At 29.7% G+C, this 25,545-nt stretch overlaps 2 protein-coding genes across 2 annotated transcripts in view; one reads left to right on the plus strand and one right to left on the minus strand.

Annotated features, from left to right (window-relative positions):
* Nucleotides 1–25,545, plus strand: part of gogo (thrombospondin-1 like protein golden goal) — a 141,434-nt gene that overhangs the window by 14,009 nt on the left and 101,880 nt on the right. The window lies entirely within an intron of this gene.
* Nucleotides 22,637–23,406, minus strand: LOC148235070 (uncharacterized). Its single transcript, XM_088185845.1, has one exon. The coding sequence runs from the start codon at nt 23,368–23,370 to the stop codon at nt 22,753–22,755; it is 618 nt and encodes a 205-aa protein (XP_088041971.1). The 5' UTR covers nt 23,371–23,406; the 3' UTR covers nt 22,637–22,752.

Consider the following 25,545-nt stretch of genomic DNA (forward strand, 5'->3'; position numbering starts at 1 on the left):
TTTTCCGGAAAAAGAGCGGAAAAAATACGGATGCTGCATCACTCTATTTGTGATACGTGATTGGCTGCCGCTGCGGGAGATTGGACTCACCTGATTGAATTTTTCAATCGCTCATATGTTTTTCGAAAACTTACCGAGGCAACGGAAGCAATTTGATCGAGGGCTCTGGAGACATCCAGGCACTCAGTATTTTAAACAAAAATTTAAGAGTGGCGAAGCGAAGTGTTTACAGCTTTTATAAAAATGCACATATTGCTTTGTAGCTGCAAGTTTATTTGTTGGAGAAAGAGATTTTATATATTGTATCACAGATAGTATAAATAAAAACGTTGAAATATACATAAGGTGAAATATATCGTGAAAAGCTATAAATTCATTTTTAAACCAAAATAGAAAGCGTTCATAATTATTGTTTTAAATAATTAAAAAAAAAAACAATTCGTTTTATTTTGTATCAAAATTTTTTCCAAGTAGATAGGATGACTTAATTTATGTTTAAACATACTTAGTTTAAGTTGCAGCATCATTATTTTTAGGAGTATTTGTAATTTAATTTACATTTACTTTAGCAAAATACTTATTTTTATAATTTATTATTTTACTAACATTTGCTTATTAAGCCCATAAGAAAATTTATTGTATTTAATTTAATCGGAGTAGAGTTCATAAATAATAAATTTTAATAATGTTTTTGATTAAATATTTATCTATAGTTTTATTACAAATCTGAGCACAGTTAATTGACAGACTTTCTCAGTGCATCATAAAGACATTTTTAACTTTATGTACTTAAAAAAATCTTAAATATGTGAAAAAGTAATATAGCTGAAATCAGCATTAAATTATTCTTGTGGTAAAGAAATTAATAAGTTGTTTATTAGTTCTCTTACATTTTTCAAAATATCAATTTTTTTATTAAGATTATGTGAAGCGCGTTTCATTTAAATTTCTAATGGTAATTCGCGTTCTGTACTATATGAAAATATACCTCGAATATGTTTCTATCATCTGCAATTCTTATGTAGCGATGTACTGATGGTTGCTTGGCTCTACAAAATAATATACGGATCGTATCTGTATTTTGAGTTTTTCTGTTAAGTGCGTTTGAATACAATTTATTGAATTCTCAACGTAGCGTGTATTCAATAAAGCACGCGATGAATCTGCTAAATGGTGGTGTCGACAATCCGTCGATGTCTTAGAGAGTCGCGATTGTGTTTTTATTGATCGATATCAATAAAAAAATTGATATCACATTTTTTTATGAAAATGTGATAGAATAAAACTGATATCGTATTTAAAATCAGCATAAAAATGCTTTTAGATTAATATATTTTCTTTTGTGACATTTTGTTTTTATTTTTGTGCATCCTTAATTATGATTATATGAATAGGCATTATAGCTTATTATTAAATCTAAATTAAAGGATATAAAAAAATTGAATCATAGTTGAAATTATCATGAGAATCATATATGAAATTTTTAACTTAGGTTACAAAAATATATATTATTTAATAGACAGAGGATTTATTATAATAATGTTGAACATTTTTATCAATTGTAACATAAAATCCTTATGTTTTGGATTAAAACAAGTAACATATTTACAATTAACTTTAAAAATATTTTTGGATCCTTATATTTTTAACAAAAATATTTTATGTAAAATATAATAATATGATAATATTTCACAGTTTATACATAAATTCACTTCAAGAGCTTTTTTATTTTTCTTTAAATGTTTATTTTGGGCCGTTTTGGGCCGCATGCGGCCCGCGGGCCTCGCTCTGCATGCAATATCCAATTAGCTCAACGATAAAAAAAATATATATTTTCTTTACAAATTGAAACATGACTCTAAAACAATACAAATATTATTATTTTGCTAAGTAATCGCTATTTAGGTGCCAATATTCTGCTTAAATACATTTTAAGTCAATTAAAATTTAATTTTCCATATAAAATTATTAAGGCAAATGTATTTGTTTCATAAGCAATTTTGTTGAACTGTATTTAATTACCATATTTATAACTCAATTACAAAATATTGAAATACTAAGTAATTAAAAATCATGATATGACACAGCTACACGAGTATTTTACGAGACGTTGTCGTTTATGTGTACTACGAATCTTAAGTGTTGATAAAGTTTCATATATGAGATCGTTTATATATGAGACGACAACGTTAAATTAAATTATTTATGAGTTAAAACCATAAAGAAACAAAGCTATCGTTTTTAATGCAACATATTAAAACACTCCATCAATTATAAAATCGATATTTTCCTGAAATTTGATTATTGTGCATGCATACTCTTAATTGAATTTACCGACAGGGTAAATTCAACCAATTAACTGGCACTCTCTCCGTCAAAACAGAACGATAGACGAGTAGTGTACGTCGCTGACTATTAACATGAAAGACATGGGTTCGATTCTTATATGAAGTGTTTTTCAATTTCTATTGTGTCTGTTAGATTGTAATGAATTATTCCGATCAATCATCACATATTAAGATTACCTAGATTTTACAAATCTCATGGATGAATCTCGTGATGATTAATTAAAATTGAGCTAGGTTGTACATATTTGCTATTAAAAATATTCGATAATAATTAGCTACGACCACGACAATTTATGCTCGCTTCATCATCAGAAGCGCTCAAATAGGATTCCTCACAAAGCAGAACACTCCTTATAATATGCTACATGACAAAGTTACATTAAGTGTGGGGCGACCTAGCTAAACTTTCGAGCTCGTCTCGCGAATTACGAGGAGACGCCATTGTAGAGTAGTAGTAGTGATACTAGCATCGCAGGTATCTCGAGATATTTCATATCAGATATAAAGCAATTTGTCCAAGCGACGTCAATGCCAGTTATTGTCGAGCGTTTTCCGGTTATCGTGCTCTATGCACAACAATGTAATCATCGTTTCAGCTCTTAGAAACGTTTACGGAATATTAGGTACGGGAGAACGTGAGTAATCTATTTTTGCGCTTTCAATGAAAATTATAGTGGTTTATGTTATAATATACACATTATTTTTTGTAATTATATCGATATTGCAATACAAAATAATTATATCGATATTGGAATCTCGGGATTTATCGCGATAAAAACTTACTTTTCTATATTTCGGCTGTGATGCTCTAGCCATGGTCACGGTTTATCCATAACTGCCGCTCTCGTTCTTGACCTTGTCATAAATACACGTTCTTGCGGTGGGTCAGTATTAATGATATTTCATTAATTGTTCATTTGCCGGGTACGCGTCATTTGTGTCCGTATTAATGTGATTGTGTAATTGTGTGGCAATTAAATTGGTGACAATTATATGTGATTTTTTCGCTCGTATAGACTCCAAAATTGGAAGCCTGTCATCTCGTTTGTTCATTGGAGTATTTTTTATGGATTTCTATCTCTAGTGTTTCTCGTGGATTTCTATTTCTAGTGGGTATTTAAAAAGTCCAGGTATTAGAAACTAAATAGCCAGTGTTAATTACACCATAAATTATCTCGCTTATTGCCATAAAAATAAATAATTTAGTTCTTTGAATAATATATTATTTTTATATAATATTTTAATAAAATTGTTGACGAAAAACATAAATAATAAAATATAAAAAATATGTGATACCTGCGTTTTTCACACACGAGTATTTCTAATTTTCTTTGTAGTATTTTTCAGTTAAAACACGGTAAAAAAAGTTGTGCTTTAATCCTTTCTGCTCGTAAGGTGCGTGAGACGCACCAACGCTTGGCTCTCTATTACTCGTAGGGTGCGTCAGGCGCACCATTTCAATTAATGAAATATAACGTTGATTTTAGGGTATTTCCTGTGCATGTTTTGAATAGCGTTTTTGCAGTGTTGTAGAGTTTCAAAAAGCATATCTTATCAAAAAAATATCAGTTTTACTTGAATCAAGCCGGGGAGAGCTCATTTATCGCGATAAGTCGGGGTTTTTTGATGACTAAATTTAAATGCAGATGTGCCCTAGATTTCTCCCGAAGGCAATGGTTGGCAATCGTCCTTCGGTAGACACGCATCAGTGACGTTTTTATTGCCTATTGGGTTTTCGACAGTGTCTCGGGTGTCCGCAATTTGTGTCTAAGTAAGACTATAGTAATTAATAATTTTATTTTAATTACTTCCTTTTTCATTTTTTAAATTTTGCTGTAAAATTATTTAAAAAAAATAACATTGCTATCGCTGAATATGTTTTGTAATGATAGTGATTGGAAAGATTTTATGTTTGATTTTTCATCTTCCAATGATGATAGTAAAGAAAGTAACGTCAAAATTAGGCCTGTTAACGTCGAAACCTGTAGCAAACATTGCTATTTTACTGTTTTTAAAATCTATTCTAACTGGATGAATTTTTAAACATGATAGTTTTATTGTTTTATTACTAGATGTAAATAAAATAGTACTTCTTTGCTCATTAATTTTACCTTGCATTAAAATTGTCATATCTCGTCGACTATAGCTGTAGACTATACATATTGCATCCTTAAAGCTAATATGCGTGAAATCATAGTATATATGTATATATTTATATATATAAAGTTTAAACGAAAACCGCAACATACGAAGGTATACATTTCAAAGTTCACCAGAGTGGCTGTGTTCCGTTTCCAATATAACAACTTTGGTGTCGCGCTTTGAAACCGTAAAATTCTCCAACGGTTCAAGTTTTGCAAACCGATTTTCGCGTACACGAAAATCATTCCTTTCTCGAACTAATTTCTAGCTGTCAAACGAAACGTGTAACAAGACCGCAAATAATCGAAACGTTTCGCGAATATTCCAGACCAGGGCAAAACTAAGTTTCGCAAGCAATCACAAACAACGCACGCGTCTTACACTAACTTGTTACGACTTAATGAACCTGAAAGCGATAATAACAACAAATGGTATACATATATATATATTACAATAATAACGATGAACACAGCGATAAATCTGCAAGATAAGTCCCATGAACGTAGAATACTTTAAAAGCAGCATTTTTTAAGCCGGAAAAGTTTTAATGAACGTTTCATTGCAAGGTTTGTTTTAGATTTATTTTTGTGCTCTAAAAGAGAAAAACTTGAGCGCTTTAAAGCAATAGTATTAGGAACATTTTAATTGCCATGTAAAGCACAATTTATATAAGCTTTTTGCATCATTAAAATTATATAATATAATAATTTATGGCAGTAATAAATTTCTTAATGCGCACTCTTAATAATAAAACGCGCATTAGCGACATTCGCTCAGGTGTTCACCAGAGCCGACAAAGTGTCGTGAAGTATTTTTTTACAAAGTAAGCTCACCCATAAAGTTATCGGTGTTCTACATTTTAATATTATTAAAAATCAATTAGAGATATTTGATTGTTGAAATCTTTAGAGTTTACAATTGATTAATTGAATGTTACTTACATTATCTTTTAATTTTTTTCATGTCAATGAAAATTTCTTAGATATTCATGATAAAAAAATCAATCTCCTTATAAAAATGCATTAAGACTTTCTTAACGTATATTTATTTAATGTGAAGGGTTCTGTATATTATGTTATATTATACAGAATCCTTGACATTAAAAGAAATATATGTTAAAGAAAGTCAGTGTATTTTTATAAGGAGATTGTTTTTTATCATTTAGATCTAAAGATTTTTCATTGATATAAACCAACGATTATGTGGTTATAATTAATGTCAACTTATATTAAAAACCATAAAAATAAAGTTAAGTAATTGTGTAAAGTAAGTTATTTCGATTGCTTCTAGAATTTAGATATTAATAACAGGTTGGAAATTTAACGTATCATGTTTTAATGTGTGCAAAACATATTTGTTTATTTATTCCCAACTAAATATGAATAATTGTTAGTGTATTAATGATGGAAAACTTTAATGATAAAATATACATAAAAAAAATATGTATCTTTTTTTTTATTCTAAGCACACAGTTTCTCTTTTTATGATTGCTAAACATCCATCACATTATCAAGACCTTGCTCTCTCTGATGTGTTCTTATTACATTCAATATATGGCTGTCAAATTAAAAAAATAATATTAATAGAAAGCATTACATAACTTTACAAAATATTTTGTTATAAAGTGACTCCATTTGCAATATAAATAAAAAAGATTCCAGAATAACATTTGGCTTACTATATATATAAGAAATCTGACATCGATATCTTCTACTTGATTGTATTATATTATTGCTTTTGCGTATTTTAGTATTATATTATACTTTCGTCGAGCATAAGTCAATTGTGACCGTTACGTCCCAGAAGTGGGAAAATTCAGGATGTGGCAGTTTCTCACTGTCACTGCGAATGACAGTTGAGATTGGTTCTCTGTGTTTACACTCGGGTATCGGCAACCTTTGGCACACGATCATAAGCTCAAACGCTATTCGCCTCTGGGGAAAATTGTCCATAACCGTCGTTTGAAAAATGCCATTATAAAGTGTTCCCTTCCAACGATATGTATATACATAACTGTCCGAACAGTCAAGGCATTATCTTTTAAGCATACACATTTAATTTTATTAGGCGTGATACAAATATTTATAATAATTTAAAAAAAAAGGATAGGTTTATATGTATTTTAATTGTATTATCTGACCAATATAAGTCGCTCACATCCGTCGTTATTTTGATAGATGTTATTGATTTAAAGCCCATTTTAATGGACGCTGTATGAAATTATGTATTATTGTGTAGCGTATTAAATTAAATCCGAACTCTTAACAGATCCAAAAACAGTAATAATTATCGATAAAAGTAATGTGTTTCTTGAATCTTTAATAAAAAAATATGGAATATTAAAATATATTTATACATATTTTAGTCTGATTTAATTTACTGCAGTTAAAATTCCTTTCAGTGCTTTGGTATGTATATGAAAAAAAAATTTAAAATACCAATTCAATTTGTTTTTTTTTTAATCCTTTATTCTTTGTTTGCAAACTTGTGCAAGTTCCATAACGAACCACTATTGCCGGTTTTATAATGACCAATTAATAGTGGAGTAGCCTGTAATAGGAGATTCGATCAAAACTTTGGTCGAATAAAAGCTATGCGTATCAAATTGAATTTTCATCGAAGTTCTATGTATTGTTATATAACGTAATATAATATAAAGTTGTAATCTGAATTATGATATTATTCAAGATAATAATCATCCAGTTTAGAAGACAAATATTGGGAAATTGTATTAAGTTAGCAAGTTAATTTTAAGGTTGCTCTTATATGTATGAATAAAATTATTATATAATATCTTGAAATAAAAAAAAAACAATAAATTAACTTTATCGTAAAAATTTAATAAACAGAATTTCCATATACATTTTCACTAGTAGATAAAATATACTGTAGCTTATAGGCGCTTATATGCTGCTCTAAGATGTCTATGAAACTCAAATCGATAGTTGCGAAACGTCCATTTGTTGTTCAAACCAAAACCAAACCTAATGAAAGTTCTAAAACTAATTATACTTTCATTAGAAAAAGTCCAAAATATAAGCTAAGCTAACTCGTCTCTCAGAGGAAAATAAGCAGAAGAATAGTATAGATAGATCGTATCTCACATATTGCTCCATAGTCTGCATTTCCAAATTACAATATGTTTTAAAAATATGATAGTTATTCTTACCCATATTACTGCAAGCTTCTAATATAAGAGGGCTGATCAAAGTATATTCAAACCAAATTTTAAACAATAGGGGAGCGCTTCTCAGAAGACAAAAATTCACGTCAAAAGCAATAAAATCATGTCAGTGCCGTCGCAGTGGCACGATTTTATTGCTTTTGACGTGAATTTTTGACTTCTGAGAAGGTATAATTGTTTTTACGTTCTCCTATTGGTCAAAATTTAGTTTAGATGTGATTTATTCGAGTCTCGCTCGAAATATATATTAGACCTTGTTCATCACATTTGAAAAAAAATCTAAATATATTTTTCATTAAGTATATTCAGTGAAGTGCACATAAAAGCTCACGTCGAGGATTTTTCTCAGGGATGAGATTTTTTTTCAGAACAAAAACCCTGCGCGCCGCATGCGGTGCAGTAGTTTTGAATGTGAATTTTTTCGAACTATAATGAGTCTTTGTTGCATATTTGCATAACTTTCTTTTCTATTATGATATCGTTGCGAGGGATAAGGGGAAAGGGAGGAGTGGAGCACTTGTTGCTTGCGAGAGTGTTTCACGGTGTAAGTAATTTCGTAAAAAGGCACAGCGCAACCACGTAACCACGTATACGTATGTGTAATATCGTTTCTCGTCATAAATTTTAATTTTGTGTTCGCACGAGCTTAATGTTTTTTTCAAAGAAAGATCCGCAAGCATAGCTACATATATTAAAAATAACATTAGTCTTATGACAAATGTATTTTGTGTTACAATCTTAACATCATACCACATCGTTTTATTTAATTGTCCATTGCTTTTAATTTCAAGTTAAGTTAATGTCTATTAAAATAAATTAGCTACCTTACATCTTTATTAATAAATTTAATCAAAAACATTTTGATGTATTACCTGATAGTTTAATATTTTTCATCATTATTGTACTGCTAGATTAATTTTATTAAACATACCAATAAATATTCTTGTTAGTAGTGTATGCAATACTTTTTTTATATTTAATACTATATTTTAAATTAAGACATATATATTATTATACAAACATTTATATATGACTTGAAGATAATCGACGATTCATTGTGGTTTACGAGTGAGCACTTGCTTTTATTGCATTCTCCATTAAAACATTTTTATAAAATACTGTAGATGCAGAGAACAATGGTAATGGTTGGACAAAAGCGAAGCGCGATATCATAACCGCATTCTTTGTGCGATACCGTTTATGATCTACAATAGTGTAGTATATTTTTATTATAATCACAAACATACATAATGGTATTGAAAGCTCTAAAAAATTATATCTTTTATTTATCATTTTTCCAATATTTATTTTGTGTATTATTGTCCTAAATATTGAAGTAGTGTTCTTTCCGTGTAGGAATTTGTATTTTTTAGGGTGAAGTAGGAAGGTATTATTCTTTCACTGAGTTTATTAATCTTAATCTGCGATATTATTTCAACATATTTTATCTGTAGATTGTATAATAGAACCGCATTTCGAAAGCTTATTTATATACGAAGAGCGCCTACGCTTCAACTTTATACAAAATAATATTTATCACAAAACATTAAGCCTGTGGTCACAAAAAAGCTTTCTGATGTTGTCCTGAATTTTTTGATCCAGATTTTTATTTTTAGTTTGTAGTTTCAGTCCTCGTCTTGAGGGTATCTCAGATATATGTATTATTTAATGTCTGAAAACGTTCATATTTTTTTGCGTTTTATGGCTTCTGTTAATTGATTAATTAACGTTTGCCTTCCCCTCGACTATCTAATATTATCAGCGTTATTGAGTAAGGTTCTATTTGTTTTAAACTATTCTTAGAGTAAAATCTATTCGAAATACATTTTAAAATCATAGGGGATAACATATAACATTGTCCCACCCCTCGCTGTATTTCCATATATGCCAATAATATGTTGCTAATCTTAATTTTACTTTTGATTGAATTTGACTTCCCTTATAATCGACGGACTTATAGAGGTAATTTATATTCCATGAATTTGTAGATAAATAATTAAATTAGAGGTAATACAATTTTAAACACATGCCTTGGTAAAATGTACCATAATATTAATTATTTAAATTGCAATAAATATAACTGAAATCAAAAGTTTTATGTTTTTAATAATTTTAATATTTAGATAGGTATTTTATCAGGACATGTATCATTTAAGATTTAAGCTTTATTTCTTCCCATATAATTGACGGACTTAGGATAATAATAATATTATTTATTGCTTTCATCTGGTTAACTTTTTATCAAAGTAAAATGTTTTATTATCTTCCGAATCACTTTTACTTCCTTGTGTATATTAAATAAGTCATATTTATGCTTGTGTAACCCAGTTTTTTCTCATTATTTAGAGAACCATTTACCCATATTTAGAAATTAAATAAATAACTGTTATTTTTGGGATTCAACATTTTTATAAATGGATCCAAGCTTTTAAATTTTATAATATATGTTATTTTAATGTGTAATAGATGTTGAATTAATTTTTTCGAATTAAATGTGAGAATAGGTTATTATTAATGTTTTAATTAAATTTATTACAAACATTAATTATTTATTATTAATTTTTTAGTGTTTCTAAAACTTTTTTCTCGGCAAATCTCAGAATAAAATATTTTCTTAAGTAGCTATTGAGTGTTACAGATAAATCAATATTAAAAAATCTACTTATTATATTTAACGCTTTATCAGAGATAAATTTGTTTAAAATTACGAAATAAAACATAACTTGAATTTATTTACTGTTTTAAAACCCTTTACGCGCGGAATTAAATTTCATAAATGTCAGGAAATGTGTCAATTATCCACTAAAAAAAAGTTTAAGATATAATTGTGATTTTTTTATAGGTCAATAGTCATTCTTTGCTGTATTCTTATTCACATAGAGAATTGTATTTTGAAAAGTTAAAAGGGATAAAATAAGGGGAAAAGAAAACAGAAATATATAAATGTTTTTGACAATCATTTAATAAAAATTAATAGATAGAGAACATAGAAAAAAAATAATGCAACAATTTTCCTGGTTTTATCTATACAAATACAAATATTAAAAATATTTAGCATCTAAAGGGTCTAAACATAAAATTGAAATCAATAGTAATATGTAATAGTTAAAACAAATTATTGTCAGAAAATATTTTCAGTGTGACAAATTAAAAAAGAGTTATGTATATACTACAATTAAAATTTTGACTTATATATCTAATAGCATGTTGCCAAAATGCAATTGGAAGCCAGTCTATAAGTGCAATAACCTAGGTGCAACCCTTACCGCTCTTTATGAGAGAATTTACGGTGTGTTCGATCAACGTTTCCTTAGGAAATGAGACACGCGAGCAATAGAGTATACTAAAAATGATTTTCTAAAGTCGTAATCAATTTACTATTAAGGAAACATGTCTTATATACTTTTTTAAAAGCGTTAAAATGTCGCGCCAATGTGCATTTTGATTATTCTAGAATACCATAGAGATACAATTAAGTCCTTTGCTCTATTTGCTCATTATTAATGACAATTAAGAAACTGAAATATTTACTATATGTTGATAACCTGACAAGTATTTTAAAGTATTCGGACAAATTCGAATTAGCTCTTAAAAAAAAGACACGGGAGTCAATATGGAGGTAGTCAATCGATAATAATTGTTGATTGACTTCCTCCATATTGACTTCAGGTATTTTTTTTAAAGAGCTAATTCGAATTTTATTAGAATTTAAGGTTGACAATTATTGTCTACTTTTCAGCATAACCAAGTGTCACGTTGTTACATTTTTCAGATTCTCTTGTCTGGCAAAATTATTTTGCAATCTAGGTGAAGGTGTTTTAGGCAGGATTACTTCCATAGATGACTTGAGAATAAGTTCGAGCAAAGCATCGAGTATGCTTGTCTTCGTTATACGGAGCGCATGTTGCTTTAACAATTTATTGCTGATTTGCGTTTCGTATAATACGGTAGTTTGTGACGTTTTTGAATATGGCTTCATTGTTTGGGATGAAAGAGAAGCAAAGAACTCATTTTTGCTAGAAAAAATTCAAAGAAAATTTCTCATATATCGTTTCAAGAGAGATTACACGTCGTAACCGTAGTTGTATCCTAGCTAATTTATTGCATTCTCCTCTACTCAATGATTAATTTATTTTTTCAAAGTTTCTTATGGGCGATGTCAACAATTCATCATTGCTTGCGACTTTAAAGTGCCATTGAAAGTTGCGATCGCAACCCTTATTCTTACTTGTCGCGGATACGAACGCTCCTCTTGCACGAAACATCCAGCTTTTCAACGAGCTTGCGGAAAACAATGATGTTTTCGGATATAGCCATAAAAGCTGAAAAAGTTTATGTGGATTGATGCTCATCTATTTTATAGGGGTTCGCCATATTTTTTTATTATTTTCTGGTATAAGCGTATGTTTGAAATAATTTAAGAAAAAACATAATACATTATAGGAACCTGTCAAGTTATGATAGTAATATGTGTAATAAAAAAATTAAAAGGCAAAGCGTAAAAAATAATCTAATGATATCTATATTTGGAACGAAGCTCGGTTGTAAATTATTAGTTAAACTTACACTCGTTTTACGCGGTCAGGAAAAATAATTTTTATATATTAGATAGATATTTTAAATCAAACGAGCTTACTCGCACTTGACCTACATATGTAACTTCTCACACTGCCCATGCAGTATTTCTTGAGTTGTTTTTGTGAGTGCACGCGTGTCGCTAAAGACTTAGCTTGTTTACTTTCTCACTAAAACATTTAAAGGAACAGTAAAAAGTAAACGCAAATACTATTTGATTGTTTCATTACAAATTTAGCTTTACGCCATGATTGACCCGATATATTCTGAAACATATCTACCGCATAAATCGAGGAATGAGCGTATATTATAATCTTAATAACTGACTTGAATTGACCAATAGTAATTTAAATTGATAAAGAGCAATTTTCGTGCTGTTGAATATATTTTCGTTTAATTCGAAAATTGTATTGATAAATAAATTCTTCCCGTATTTATAATACACATTATACGCGCGAACCACTTTATTATCATTGTTCTGTACATTCCTTTATATCTCGATTTACGCACGAATTTCACTTACACATTTCTTACATCCATATCGCGAGTATTTTTCTTTTCTTGTCGTGCGTATAAAATCGAGCCATTTCCAAAGGCGAATCTCGCAAGCGCACTTGGCATATTTGCAAAATCCACTGCTTCCGAGGCATACAAAAAAATCACTCTTTCTAACAACGCGCGCGTTGAATATTTTATTTTCACGTAAAACATTTTAAAGGTGCCATTAGCCGGCGCTGGATGTGTGGAGAAAAATAAACGCGACGCTTTCGGCCGTAAAATGCGTATAAACATATCGAAAAATGCTTCTTTCAGAATAAAAAATTCTAGGAGGATTCGGAAGCCTTTGGGAGCCGAGGAGCTAACTCCTTCGGGGAAAGCCCAACAACGCTCCAGCGGATTAATGACAAGCTCTCGTGATGTATTGCATGCAACTGGAAAGTAATTTTTCCCCATTCCGGAAGCTCACCGCAGACTGGTAGTAGGTCTGGCGTACAAGAAAGGCTCGGGGGAGATTCTCTAGGCGATGACTAATAATATCATGCCAGACGAGGCAAGCCGCTCTCTGTGAATATTCCTATGCAGTTGCGATTTCAATTTGGCGACATGCGATTTCTGTGCTTCGCCAATGTCATACAATTCTGGGTGTTATACACTATATATGCTCTTATTAAAAAATATATGCTAAATATATGCCGCATATTATTTTATTTATTTGAGATCGATACAAAAGGCAGAATGTCTCTATTTATCAGTAAATTGGAACAGATAGCCTTTCTCTATCTGATAATATGGAAAATGAGATCTCCGAGTGTTTTGAAATTAAATCTAGGGTTAAGCAAGGAGACGCGTTGTCCATCATGATATTTAATCTAATGCTTGAGGCGATAACCGCAAACTCAATATCAGGGGTTGTATTGATTCTAATTCAACCTAAATATGTGCGTATTCGGATTATGTAGTGATCTGAAGTCGCTCCGATTGTGCAAATCTGAAAAAATAAACAGTAGTTTTTCTCTAAGAATTTACGAAATCATAATAATATATAGAAAAGTATACAAAATCATATATCTAGGATCAATTGTAAACACCCGATAGTTATTTCTTAGACAATCTTAACAAGATTTGATGCATTTCCGGCAATACCACCATAATGACCCAAAAATAGCAGCAAAGAGACTGCAAGATAATCTCTCAAATGTCCAAGCTTGGCTCTCTAAATGGCGTATCAGAGCTAATGTAACTAAATCAATCCATGTTACATTTACACTGAACTTTCAGTATCATTTAACGTAAATGGATACCACAAGATAACTCTTGGAAATATTTTGGAATTTATCTCTACAGAAGACTGACCTGGAAAATATATATATGTAATAAAAAGAAACATCTAAGTCTTTATAGGCTGTACTGGCTCACAAGAGCAAATTCTGGCTTATGATTAAAAAACAAAATGATAATATCTCTATATGTGTGACCTTCAAATCTAATATCAAAATTCTATAGAGGATACAAAATAAATTCCGGTGCTTCATGGTCTGTGCATTTATATATTAAGTGATTGCAACTATGTCAGTGTAAAAGGAACAATCAAAAATATAAGTGAACAATATTTGAACAGTTATTTTTTTAAGATACTGACAAGTAACTACTCAAGTTACAAATATAATTAATTTTCGAGAGACAAATACTTCATAATAAGACTTACGAAATTCAGTAAGTCTTATTTTGATTATTAAAAAATATTATAACGTTTATATTAGGATGGTTTTTAGGAAACTGAATTTCTTTGTTTGCTCGTGCATCCTACGTGTGAAACAAAACATATCAGATGGCATGCTTCTTATGTAGTCTTAAGCGATGTAATAAATGTAGCTTTGATTTCTAGCAGAAGTTTCCTGAAACGTAATCCGACGTGCGTGTAAAGTTTTGCCACGCGAATTTACAGGTGATACAAAACAATAAATCGTGTGTAACCTGACAAGGCCCTATTGTTGTACTTCAACGACGTCTTTAGCTATTCACAGACACGTACCTCACGGAATCTTCAGTTCCGCGACTTGCCCTCGACCCTTTTCAAAGATGTAAATTGTTTTTGGGAAAGAAAAAAATACAAATAATCCCACACTTAATGGGAATTGATGCAACGTATGTTTTTAAATTATTTTTAGCTTTAATTTACTTTTAAATGTCGATTTTAAAATAATAATAAGCACTATTTAGTGAGAAAAAAATTGAAGCTCTGCCACTGTTTATGTACTATAACGTGTCATTATATCTTAGGCTTTAAAACGCTTTAACAAGAACACGTTTAATTGAAAAAGAGAACCGCTCGCAAGATAATAAACACTCACTTAATATAAAATATCCGAAAGAAATTACTTTCTCATTTTCATTATTCGCACTCGCGCGTTCGCGAACTTCTTTATTTATGACGTGTATAAAACCGGAGAGGAAACGGGAGACAGGAGCTGCATAATTTCTCTTGACATTTATATGACAATGAACCCAGGCTTCCCCCTCGTCTCCTACCCCCTCACCCACTTTACCCTCTATCTTTTCGGCGAGAGTTTAAAAAAGTGTCCGATGTCTGCTTTTCCCTTCTTTCTTAATTTTTGTATTGTTATACGTCCCTGTTATAAATTGCCCTTTGCGAAAACTTGATACTGTAAAAAAGCCTGTTTTTTTACGTAATTCGCTAAAATATTAGTATATTAAAATCACGCTACGTTTCACTTTTCAGCTAGGCTTCTAACAAGTTTTGAGAAATGTATTTTTATATTGAGCCATTGCATGCGAATTGGCCAATTTTCATGGTTGAAAATTTAATATATTTTCTATCGTTTAACTTTAATAATGGCATATTCTTAGTATTCAGTGAAATAGTAAGCTTTTTTACCGTTGAATTTTAATGAAAATATTTCGTTATAACTCAGTTATATATTCAAATGATTTTTTTTTATAAAAATAATGATTTTTATGATGCCAAGGAAAATCACGTCTTATTATTTTAATTGCTAAAGAGAAATGTTTGAACTAGATCTTTGCTATAAAATAATATTTGTTATGAAACTATTCGCAATAATTCCTCATAATATATTATCTTGAACTTTGAGTCAGATCTGTTCATTTAATTAGGATGGATGATGGTTGTTATTTATTTTTTTGCGCAACACTTGTGGTATCCGTAGGTGCGTTTGTAGACTGCATGTGTCTTCAAAGACGATTCTCTCTTAAATCCGGACGTCGAGCTAGATCAGTAGATGCGAAGAGAGAAGCGGCGGCTGCTGCGATCTTCGTTGGTTTAAAGTTGAGTCGGCCTCCTTTTAGTAAAAGTCCAAGCTCTTAAAGCTCTGATGTTTTCCTATGTGAACGTAGATGTTCTAGTATTTATATCGATAATAGATTTTGTTGTTCGCCCCTTTTTCATATAGGATGAGTAATTAAAGAAGGGTGGCGAGTTTTTTTAAATACGAATTGCCGTTGGCTGCTAAGGCTGGTCAGAATTAGCCGTTCCAAAGATAAACCCAAATGCACGAATTATCTTTCCCCAAGGCGGCGAATATATAAATCTTTTTTTATTTATGACTTAATCCGATAAAAGGTTTCCCGCGGTTGTGTTGCATTTTCCCGAAAAAAACACATTTTTTATTTAATCGTTAAAACGCTATATCACAAGTTAAACTAACCTTTTTATGATTAGGAATGCACGTTAATTCTACCAATTGTGAACCTTATGCTTCCTCTACACTCTCTGGAAGTTACCGATCCAAAGGTCTACCGAATATGGTCGAGGTCGCCGAGACATTAGAGCGGGCAGACCCGAGCTCGACCGAAGTAGCCCCGAATTAACACATTATATTTTCCGTCCTTGCCCAACCATGGCCTACTTCCAGAGAGTGTGGAGGAAGCATTAGAAAGGAGTGGTTAAGGAATCTGACAATATAATATTTATATTATTAAATATTTTTTACTACCAATATAACTTAATTATGTGAGTCGCTTATTATGAAAGTGGAAGAAGTAATATATTTCGATTAATTTGTTTTAAAGAATTGTATATATATATTAAAATCAAAAATTTTTTATAATATTATATGTAATGTTAAAATTTTGTAATTACTATGTGAAATATAAGTACTATTTATACATTAAAATGCATATTTTACATTCATAACAAACAAATTATACTTTAACTGAAAAAAAAATTGAAAACATAATAACTGAATTAAAAAAATGTAAATATATTTGTTATTATTGCTTAATATTTGTTCTACTACAGTAAAATTGCTATTTACTTATGATTTAAAATAATCATATCTTTGGTTTTAGAAACCATGATCTTAATAAGAGGAACTCACTAATTTTATTTATTTTCTCTTCTGAGCGAAAATCTTATGAAGTGCATTAAAATTTTTTTTTGATAGATAGTTTGATAGATTATTTTATCAATGAGAAGCCTGAATATTTTTCACCCATGTTAATGCCAAATTTTTGATTATGCATAAGTTATTATACTATCATATTATGAATAAAAGCGTCCATACATATGCATATATTTTTAATAATATAAATATATAAAATTGCCACTAAAGTAAATTCCTTATTCCATTCACGTATTCTAAATTTTATTTTAAAAAAATATTTAAAATACCATTAGCTGTATTAATATTTTTTTTTATTATTTTACTTACAAAACGTATAAATAGTATTATGAAAAATATTATCTAAAATATAAATATATATTATTTAAATTAGTTTTTTCTAAATATATTTAGATACATATAATTTAAATATGTTTATTTAAATGCTATATTATAAAAATAGCAAAAAAATATGTTTTGGGAGCGTGTAATGTTATTTTGCCTGCTTTTTTTATTGGTGTACCAACATATAGATATAAACTAGGTTTCATTGCCGGGCGGCAATGTCAATTGCAAGAGCATCCAGATTTTTTAATGTGGTGGAGAATATCGCCGGGTTTGTGATAGTTGTCAAATCCTTCAAGAACTTACGTTGGTCTTTCTCTAGAATCTAGTGTTCCTTACGAGTAGATTTAACGAATATAAAGATGGTTTATTTTGATCAATTAGTTGTTATGGTCGTATGATGTATCATATCGTTTAGTTTATCGTCCTTAAAAAAGTGATGTTCGTGCCTCTCTAGAATGTATAACCAAATTCTTGATTTTATGATTGGCAAATGTTTCTTGTGTCAGTGCGTTCTTATGGCTCATCTCTGCTACTGTGACATTGTGCCCAAGTATCACTTTTTATAACGCTGGTTTGAAACAGCTTTGGCGAACGTAGATGAGGATGTTTGCGAGCCAATTGCATCACTTTTTTTGACACATCCACGAACTGTGTTCACGCTTTAAAATAGAAACGGTAAAGATGGTCACTCGGCGATCAGTCTAAAAATTAGATTAACAATAATTTTATTCGCAGAGTAGAATGTATTGTTTAGCACGCGTCTTTTCCAAACAAAGAGTAGTTTATCCGTCGTAGTTATGGATTATTAAAGTTCTATAAGGAGGTCCTTGTAATATTTTTAATTATTAAAGCGATTATTTGGTCATGAGATTTCTCTTCCATTGTTGTGTGAAATACCAGATCTAACCCAAATTTGAAACAGTTAAAATGACCTTTTAATTATAAAATTTTGTACATGTGATTAAAAATATTTTATATCTGAAATTATTAACTACTAAAATTCTGTTAAATATTATTTTGTTAAATAATCATTACACAGAAATATTCGATTGAAATGGAATATTTCTGTGAAATGATTATTTAACATAATGTAAAATGAAACATAAAATGATAATATATAGACGTATGTATACTAATAATTTCTCTGAAGTATCTTTAAAAAATACGACAAAGTTGTACATAGATTTGTCAAAAAGCTTAGTATAACTTTTCACCCCTTTTATTTTTTGTAAATATATACTATAAGGATTTGTTCATGTATATATCATGTTTATAAAAAATAGTTATTGAAATCTAATGATGGTAATATATTTTATTAAATTATTTACTGTCATCTATAACTTCACTAATTATAATTCTAGATATTCCCTACTTTAATTTGATATTATTAAAATAATAAAAGTGCAAAAGAGATAGCATGCATCAAATCCACACCTGTGTTTCGCATTCCGTGCTCCGTGGACAAACCGTGACGAAGGTACGTGACAACGCCGAAGTTTGTGACCACAAATTCAAGGCACGCAGTCCAAAAAATTGGAACACGCATTAGGATTCCGTTTGAAGTTCTAACGTTCAATTAAATTCTGTTCCACTCCCACGGGGTTGCGTTATCTTCCGTGTTATAGCTATGACCACTATTAGGGCATGTGTTTCGCGACACCGTAAGGTTTCGTATCCCTGATCAAAATAAAAAAAAAAGAAACACACGTTCTTATCTCGAGGGGAGCGTTTATTAAAAATACGGCGCAAGGTAGACGGAATTTTACGACATATTGAATTTATCGAATTCCCTAAAAGAAGCAAAGAAAAAACACCGCTGATATTATCGACCTAAATTAAGTACGTGCTACACCTAGAAATCTTACGTAAAAAAAACAACCGCGAAAGAAAATTGTATCACGTACTTTGCTGTATACGTCTTCAATGTCAGGATTTAATACAAGCATTGAAAAGTCTTAAAAAGATAAACAATACAATGATAGTCCATTTTAGGAATAGGATAAATACAAAAATAATATATAAAGAAGCTCGTGAGATTGTTTGATATTAGTCGTCAGAGTGACATAGTACCATGATGAAGTTCTTAATTGCTGTATTTTTAGTTGTGGTGGCTATTGCTAATGCAGAGCCTCCACGATTTAAAAGCAAATCTGCTAAACAAACAGAAGCTGAAGCACCTTACCCTCCTTCAGGATGGAAGCCAACTGGTGCCAAGTTTGAACTTCCAGCTAGGAATATGCAATACGGAGCTCCTTCTGAAGTATATGGACCGCCTAATACACAAGTACCAGTAGAAGAAACTACACAAATAGAAGAAGAAACAACGACACCACCACCTGGCACGCAAACTCAAGCTTTAAAGGAGCAAAACCAACAGGGGTCTTTTTATGTCCTTTTGCCTAATTCAAGACTTCAAAGATTGATTTTTAATGTCCAATCTGATCCAACCAGACAACAGTATTCATCAAAATATCAAAGCACAGGAGTACAGCAGTTAAGTGGACCTGTTTTCGCACAAGTATACAAATCTGAATATGTACAATTATCTTAAATATGGGGGTTAAAAATAAATAAATATAATGAAATATTAAATATTATTTTTTATTTTGTATAAGGCAAATTTAATTTTGTTGTATAAGGCTTTCAAAAGCCATACTATTTTTAAATGTAATCATGATTTCTCATATATATATTGAAGATACATTTCTATTACCAATTTAATAACACATACTGCTCTTGTTCCGGTAAATTACACAACTTTTAAGTAACGAACTACAGGTGTAAATCGCTCAACCGATTAAATTAATTCAGTCATGTAATTACATATATTTAACAGAACATTAAAAATATGTATACAAAAGTATTTATAATATTAATCCACACGATGTTTTAGACTTATATGATATATAATGTATGTAGCTATAACTCTTACATTTCTCGTAAAATACTTTTGATAAAATGAAAACTTCATTGAAATTCAAGCAAGTCATCGTTTATTAGCAAATTTTAGCGACTATCGCGTGCCAATGGTTCCATATCACTGGCGCGCGGAAACTGTCATAAAAAAGATAGGGAAGATTGATTCGGTTATGGATATTGATTCGTTCCACGAGACGAAAGATCAAACACTCCATTAAGCTTTCTACTCTCTGCTCGGACGTTTTAAAGTGAAATTTTTCATCTCACATTTGATGGAACATATATTTTCAAAATAGTTTGAGATTTTGCTTTTTTATCTTATGTCGAAAGTCCTTTCGGAAAAATTGAAATTAAATTAAAAGATTAAGATTATTGTGTCCCTCTTTGGCCTTAATTCGTTTTTCTTGGAAGTGGCGATTGAAACATAAAAATTAACTTACAATGAAAAATCAATCTAGTACCAATTCATATTTATAATGAATTACAATGTTAATTACGTGATCGCAGGTGTAATAGATATTATTAATTGAATATCGATTTGATCATAAAAGTCGAGAAAAATTTAAGAAGGCGTAAAATTCCTTCGGGGATTTGCTTACTCCCTATAAATTTTAATTTTCCTCATGACAACATTACAATCAGAAGTATTTCGCAAAAAGCAATAAGGGATTTTTTTATTAGATGATGGTATTAATAAATTAAATTGCTGAATCATTTTTCTATAAAATACAACTTACATTATTACATTTTTCCTAACTATATAAATATTTTTAGACGCAGAAAAGCAATATTCTGAAGCTACTATGTTTTTCTGTAAGTCTAGCAATAATATTTATATTAATTATTATTGTTGTTAAAAATAGTTATTGTTTTATTTATGACTAACTTTATGTGTTTAATAACCGAACAGAAATTATTTTAGGTGTACTCTTACTTCGTAGGTGTAAGTTAGGGTTCTTAATTATTCGTAATTTGCAACTATTTTAATATTGAATCAAAAATAGATTTTTTTCATTTTTTTTTACCGAATTTAATTAATTGAACCAATTAGTGAAAAAATCATTTAATTTCCTGAACAAAATTTATTTATTTAAAAATGTATTATTGCTTGATATTTAATTTCTTAATTGATAAACTTTTTCAATTTTATAAAATATGCATAAAACATGCAGACTACTTATCAGTAAGGGCGTCAGTAATAAAATGCCTAATTTATTATTTTAGCAAGGATGACATTTCTGATTTTTTAAATCACCAGAATTAATATCAACTGCGATTGAATTATTTCAGCAAAAATTAAGAAATATTTTAAATAATTATTTTATGCGGATTTGCATATAAATTAAATATTTAGAAATAAATTAGCCAAAATCAAATTATTGAACTGATCAAAATAAAATATTTGCGTCTTGAAACGTTTTTGTGATAAGCGTTTGAAAGTAAGAATTGTTTAAGGAACGAATTCTGCGAATTTTGGTCATAGTTGATACGACTAATAAACATTTTATTCGAATAGGAATTATAGGAATATAATATTTTTTTGTTGAGGATAAGCATCTCATTGTTTCGTATTTCGAAATAAAATAAAGGCGCATAAATTACTAGGGTATATTGAGAGAGAAAACGACTACCTGTGTTGCTCAAATATACAAATTGTTTCAAATTTCATTCGAGATAGTATAATCAAATATTTTATCAATTATTCGTATATACGTATAGTTGAAAATCTGATGAATAATTCGAATAATATAATACTCGAATATTTGATTGAGAACCCTAGCGAAAGCGTTAACTAAAGCTGCAGATTTTTCTTATTTAGAAACCTGGAGTTTAATCGGCTGTTCCACAAGTTTTCATACTAAAGCGATAGTAGTAATTTCAGCTTCTGGTGGTGGAGTCTAAGTCCAATAATCTAGTTCTCAAATTAAAATAATTATACCTGAGAGATTTAGCCACTACTGATATGTAATACACTTGTTCGTGGTTTGGCAATTGTATTTGTTGTTCTTAACCCTTTTACCGCAGCTGATATTTTTGCGCGCTATTTCAAAATTTGCTAACATGTGGGGGAGCACCTATGTATACCATAAGTTATTTAAATATTAGTTCAATAAATTAAAGTGTTTTTTAACTTTAAATTATACAAAAAAAAACATATCACAAGGCTCAAAGGTTCATGACACTTTTAGGTCATCCGCGGGTATAGGGTTAAATATATATTAAGGTGTGTATTATTCAAAAATATTTTTTTTTATATTGTATTTATATTAAAAAATATATAATTAAATTATGCAAGTTATCAATATAATAGTTAGATTAAATAATATGGTGTAATTCGTCATAGTTGAAAGTAGTAGCTCGATTTTATCACATTTTAAAAGCGTCTCACTAATCTGCCATTGAAAGGTTGAACTTCCTGCAAGATTCTAGCAGACACTCTAGAGTTGATCCTTGCTCCAGTAGGTGCGATTTCTACTCTTTGTAGAGTTGAATCAGGCAATAAGATGTAGAAGGAGTTCCTGTTGTCAGTTTGGCGTTGGAGAACTTGTCTTTGACTCTTCTGGAACTTTCTGAATCTAGCGCTTTGTTCTGAAGGTGGTTGATCGATGTTTTCAGATAGTGGTTCGACTGTGGTTACATCTTCTTCAGCTGGTGGTCCATATTCGTTTGTGGGTGGTCCATATTCATTTGTAGGTGGTCCATATGCGTTTACCGGTGCTCCATAAGCATTATCTGGTTGTTCTTCTTTGGGAGCTGGGAGTTCAAAAGCCTGTCCAGTCGGTTTCCATCCTGATGGAGGGTAGGGAGCGCCAGCTGGTGGGTAAGGTGCTTCTTCGGCTGGAACAGTGGTATCTTCAGCTTCTGGTGGTGGTGACTCAGGAACGGTTTCTTGCCTAGCCAAGAATCTAGATCTCAAGCGAGAAGATCTAAACCTAGGAGGCTCAGCCACCACTGATCCGATGATCAAACACAAAATGATGAAGCACTTCATTTTAGTTTGTTGTTTGCTAATTGTGATTGCTGAAGCAACTGATGATGGTTGATCGGTCTTGTGTGCTTATATACTAATCTTAATTGACGTCCCATGTCGAATTTCGACCCCCAAAAAAGTCTTCTGGGAATAGATATATCGCGTCTGTCGTGCATATGTAATGCTCATTAGCGAATCCGATAAGCAAAAGGTCTCTGATTTATCGACCCTGGCACGGTTGACCTAGCAATTCGGGTGCGTTGAGAAATTTTAAAACCAAAAACAGAGCTAATAAACCAATCAATGTGGCTAATTTTAGCTCCAAGCCATTAAAGAGGAACATGATCGACTTGTAATGTATGCAAATTAATTGAATTGCATTCGCTTTAAAATTGCATAAGATATACATATACATTTATAAAATAAATCATCTATAAATATTTATATTTTAATGTATTTATTGCTTATAAAATATCGATCAGTATGTTATATTTATTACGTATTATATACACGAACTAGTGCAACAGAATAAACGTGAATTGAATATTAAATATTGGGTCAGTGAACGTGAAATATAGGATTTTTACGGAAATAATTTAAAGGAATTGAGAGTTATATATTTAAAATATAGTTGCTAATGCTTTTCCTAAATAGTTAAAAAAAAAATTAATATGTTCTAAGTGAATTCATATGATAAAAATATATACTGATTTTTTGGCATACCTTGAATAACTTCTCAATAGCTCAATATCAAAGTATGTACTGTACCTATATTATTTTGTAATGTTTTGCGATCAATCTTCACGTATCTAAAAATATTTATCTTTAGTTCAGCACAACACATTATTTTTATACTCTTACTATCATATATAAATACTCTACTATATACAAATATGTTTTAGCAATATACTTTTTTTTTACTACATAATTTTTAAATGATAAATTGAGTTAAATTTTATTAAAATATAATAGTATAACTATTTTTATACATTATATAATTTAATAAACATAGCTTTATGCTTTACATCAAATTGGGAAATTTCACCGCGTTTAATTAAATAAATTAATCCGTATTGTTCATTTGCGCACGTATTGTTAAAATGTCAATTAAACACAATTTGACTATCAAACAATGAAATTTGCATGGAGCCTTTCAATTAGGGTACAAACGACCTTTTATGTGCGCGTCTGGACATTGAAAATATTTTTTATGCCAACAAAAATGACCGTGTACGTTTTTTATGTTGAATACGTTTTAGGAATCTCAATTAAAATATGTTTTGAGAATCTCGCTTCACTGTTATTCTCTATAAAACATGCTTTGTAAAAAAGCAATTTTTAAAATTTAATAACATAAAATAGTTTATTAACATTATTCTAATTAAAGTACTTTTAATTATTTGTAATAATATTGAATATGTTAAAATATTGCGATTTTATTTAAAGATATAAATACAAATTATTGTAAAAAACTTTTTATATTGATTATTTCTTACTGTAAAAGTAAAATTTTTTTTATGTTTTTAAATATGTACCTCAAAAGCAAATTTATTTATTAAAATATTTTAAATATATGAAACACATATAATCATTTAAAACATATTTAAAATAAATCTTGACATCCGTAGTTCATAGTGAAAAAATATAACTTAGTATCATATAACGATTAAACTCTAAAATTAAATATATTAAGTTAAAAAAATATACATATGTATATAAAATATAATTTAAATTTGACACTATATATATATAGTTTTTCAACAGGTGCTTTGATTATATAATATCAAGCACTTATATTATTAGTTTATAAATATGAAAAAATTATTTAGTTACTTATAGAAGAAAAGTTTATACAAAATCTTATAATGTATGTACATATATTACATACATAAAATTATGAATGTTTATCAGTTATATAATCTTAATAAAATTTTGCATAGATATTCCATAGGACTTTGCTAAAATTGTAGGCACTCTCTTACTTGTATTTTGTCAATAAATCTAAAGGTGTATATTGTTGAATTTCAACCGTTCATTTTGATAAAAATAATAGCTCTTCCTGACTTGATCAAATTCTGCATTTATTTATTTATTTATTTTATATCAATATATTTCAACAATCTGCACATACAAACGACTAGTGAGACATCAGATTCAAATCTTATGGAACTTATCTTATGATTTTGTATGCATTCT

This window comes from Plectrocnemia conspersa, unplaced genomic scaffold (assembly GCF_051122295.1).
Source record: "Plectrocnemia conspersa isolate PC_06_02 unplaced genomic scaffold, ASM5112229v1 ptg000005l, whole genome shotgun sequence".
NCBI lineage: Eukaryota > Metazoa > Arthropoda > Insecta > Trichoptera > Polycentropodidae > Plectrocnemia > Plectrocnemia conspersa.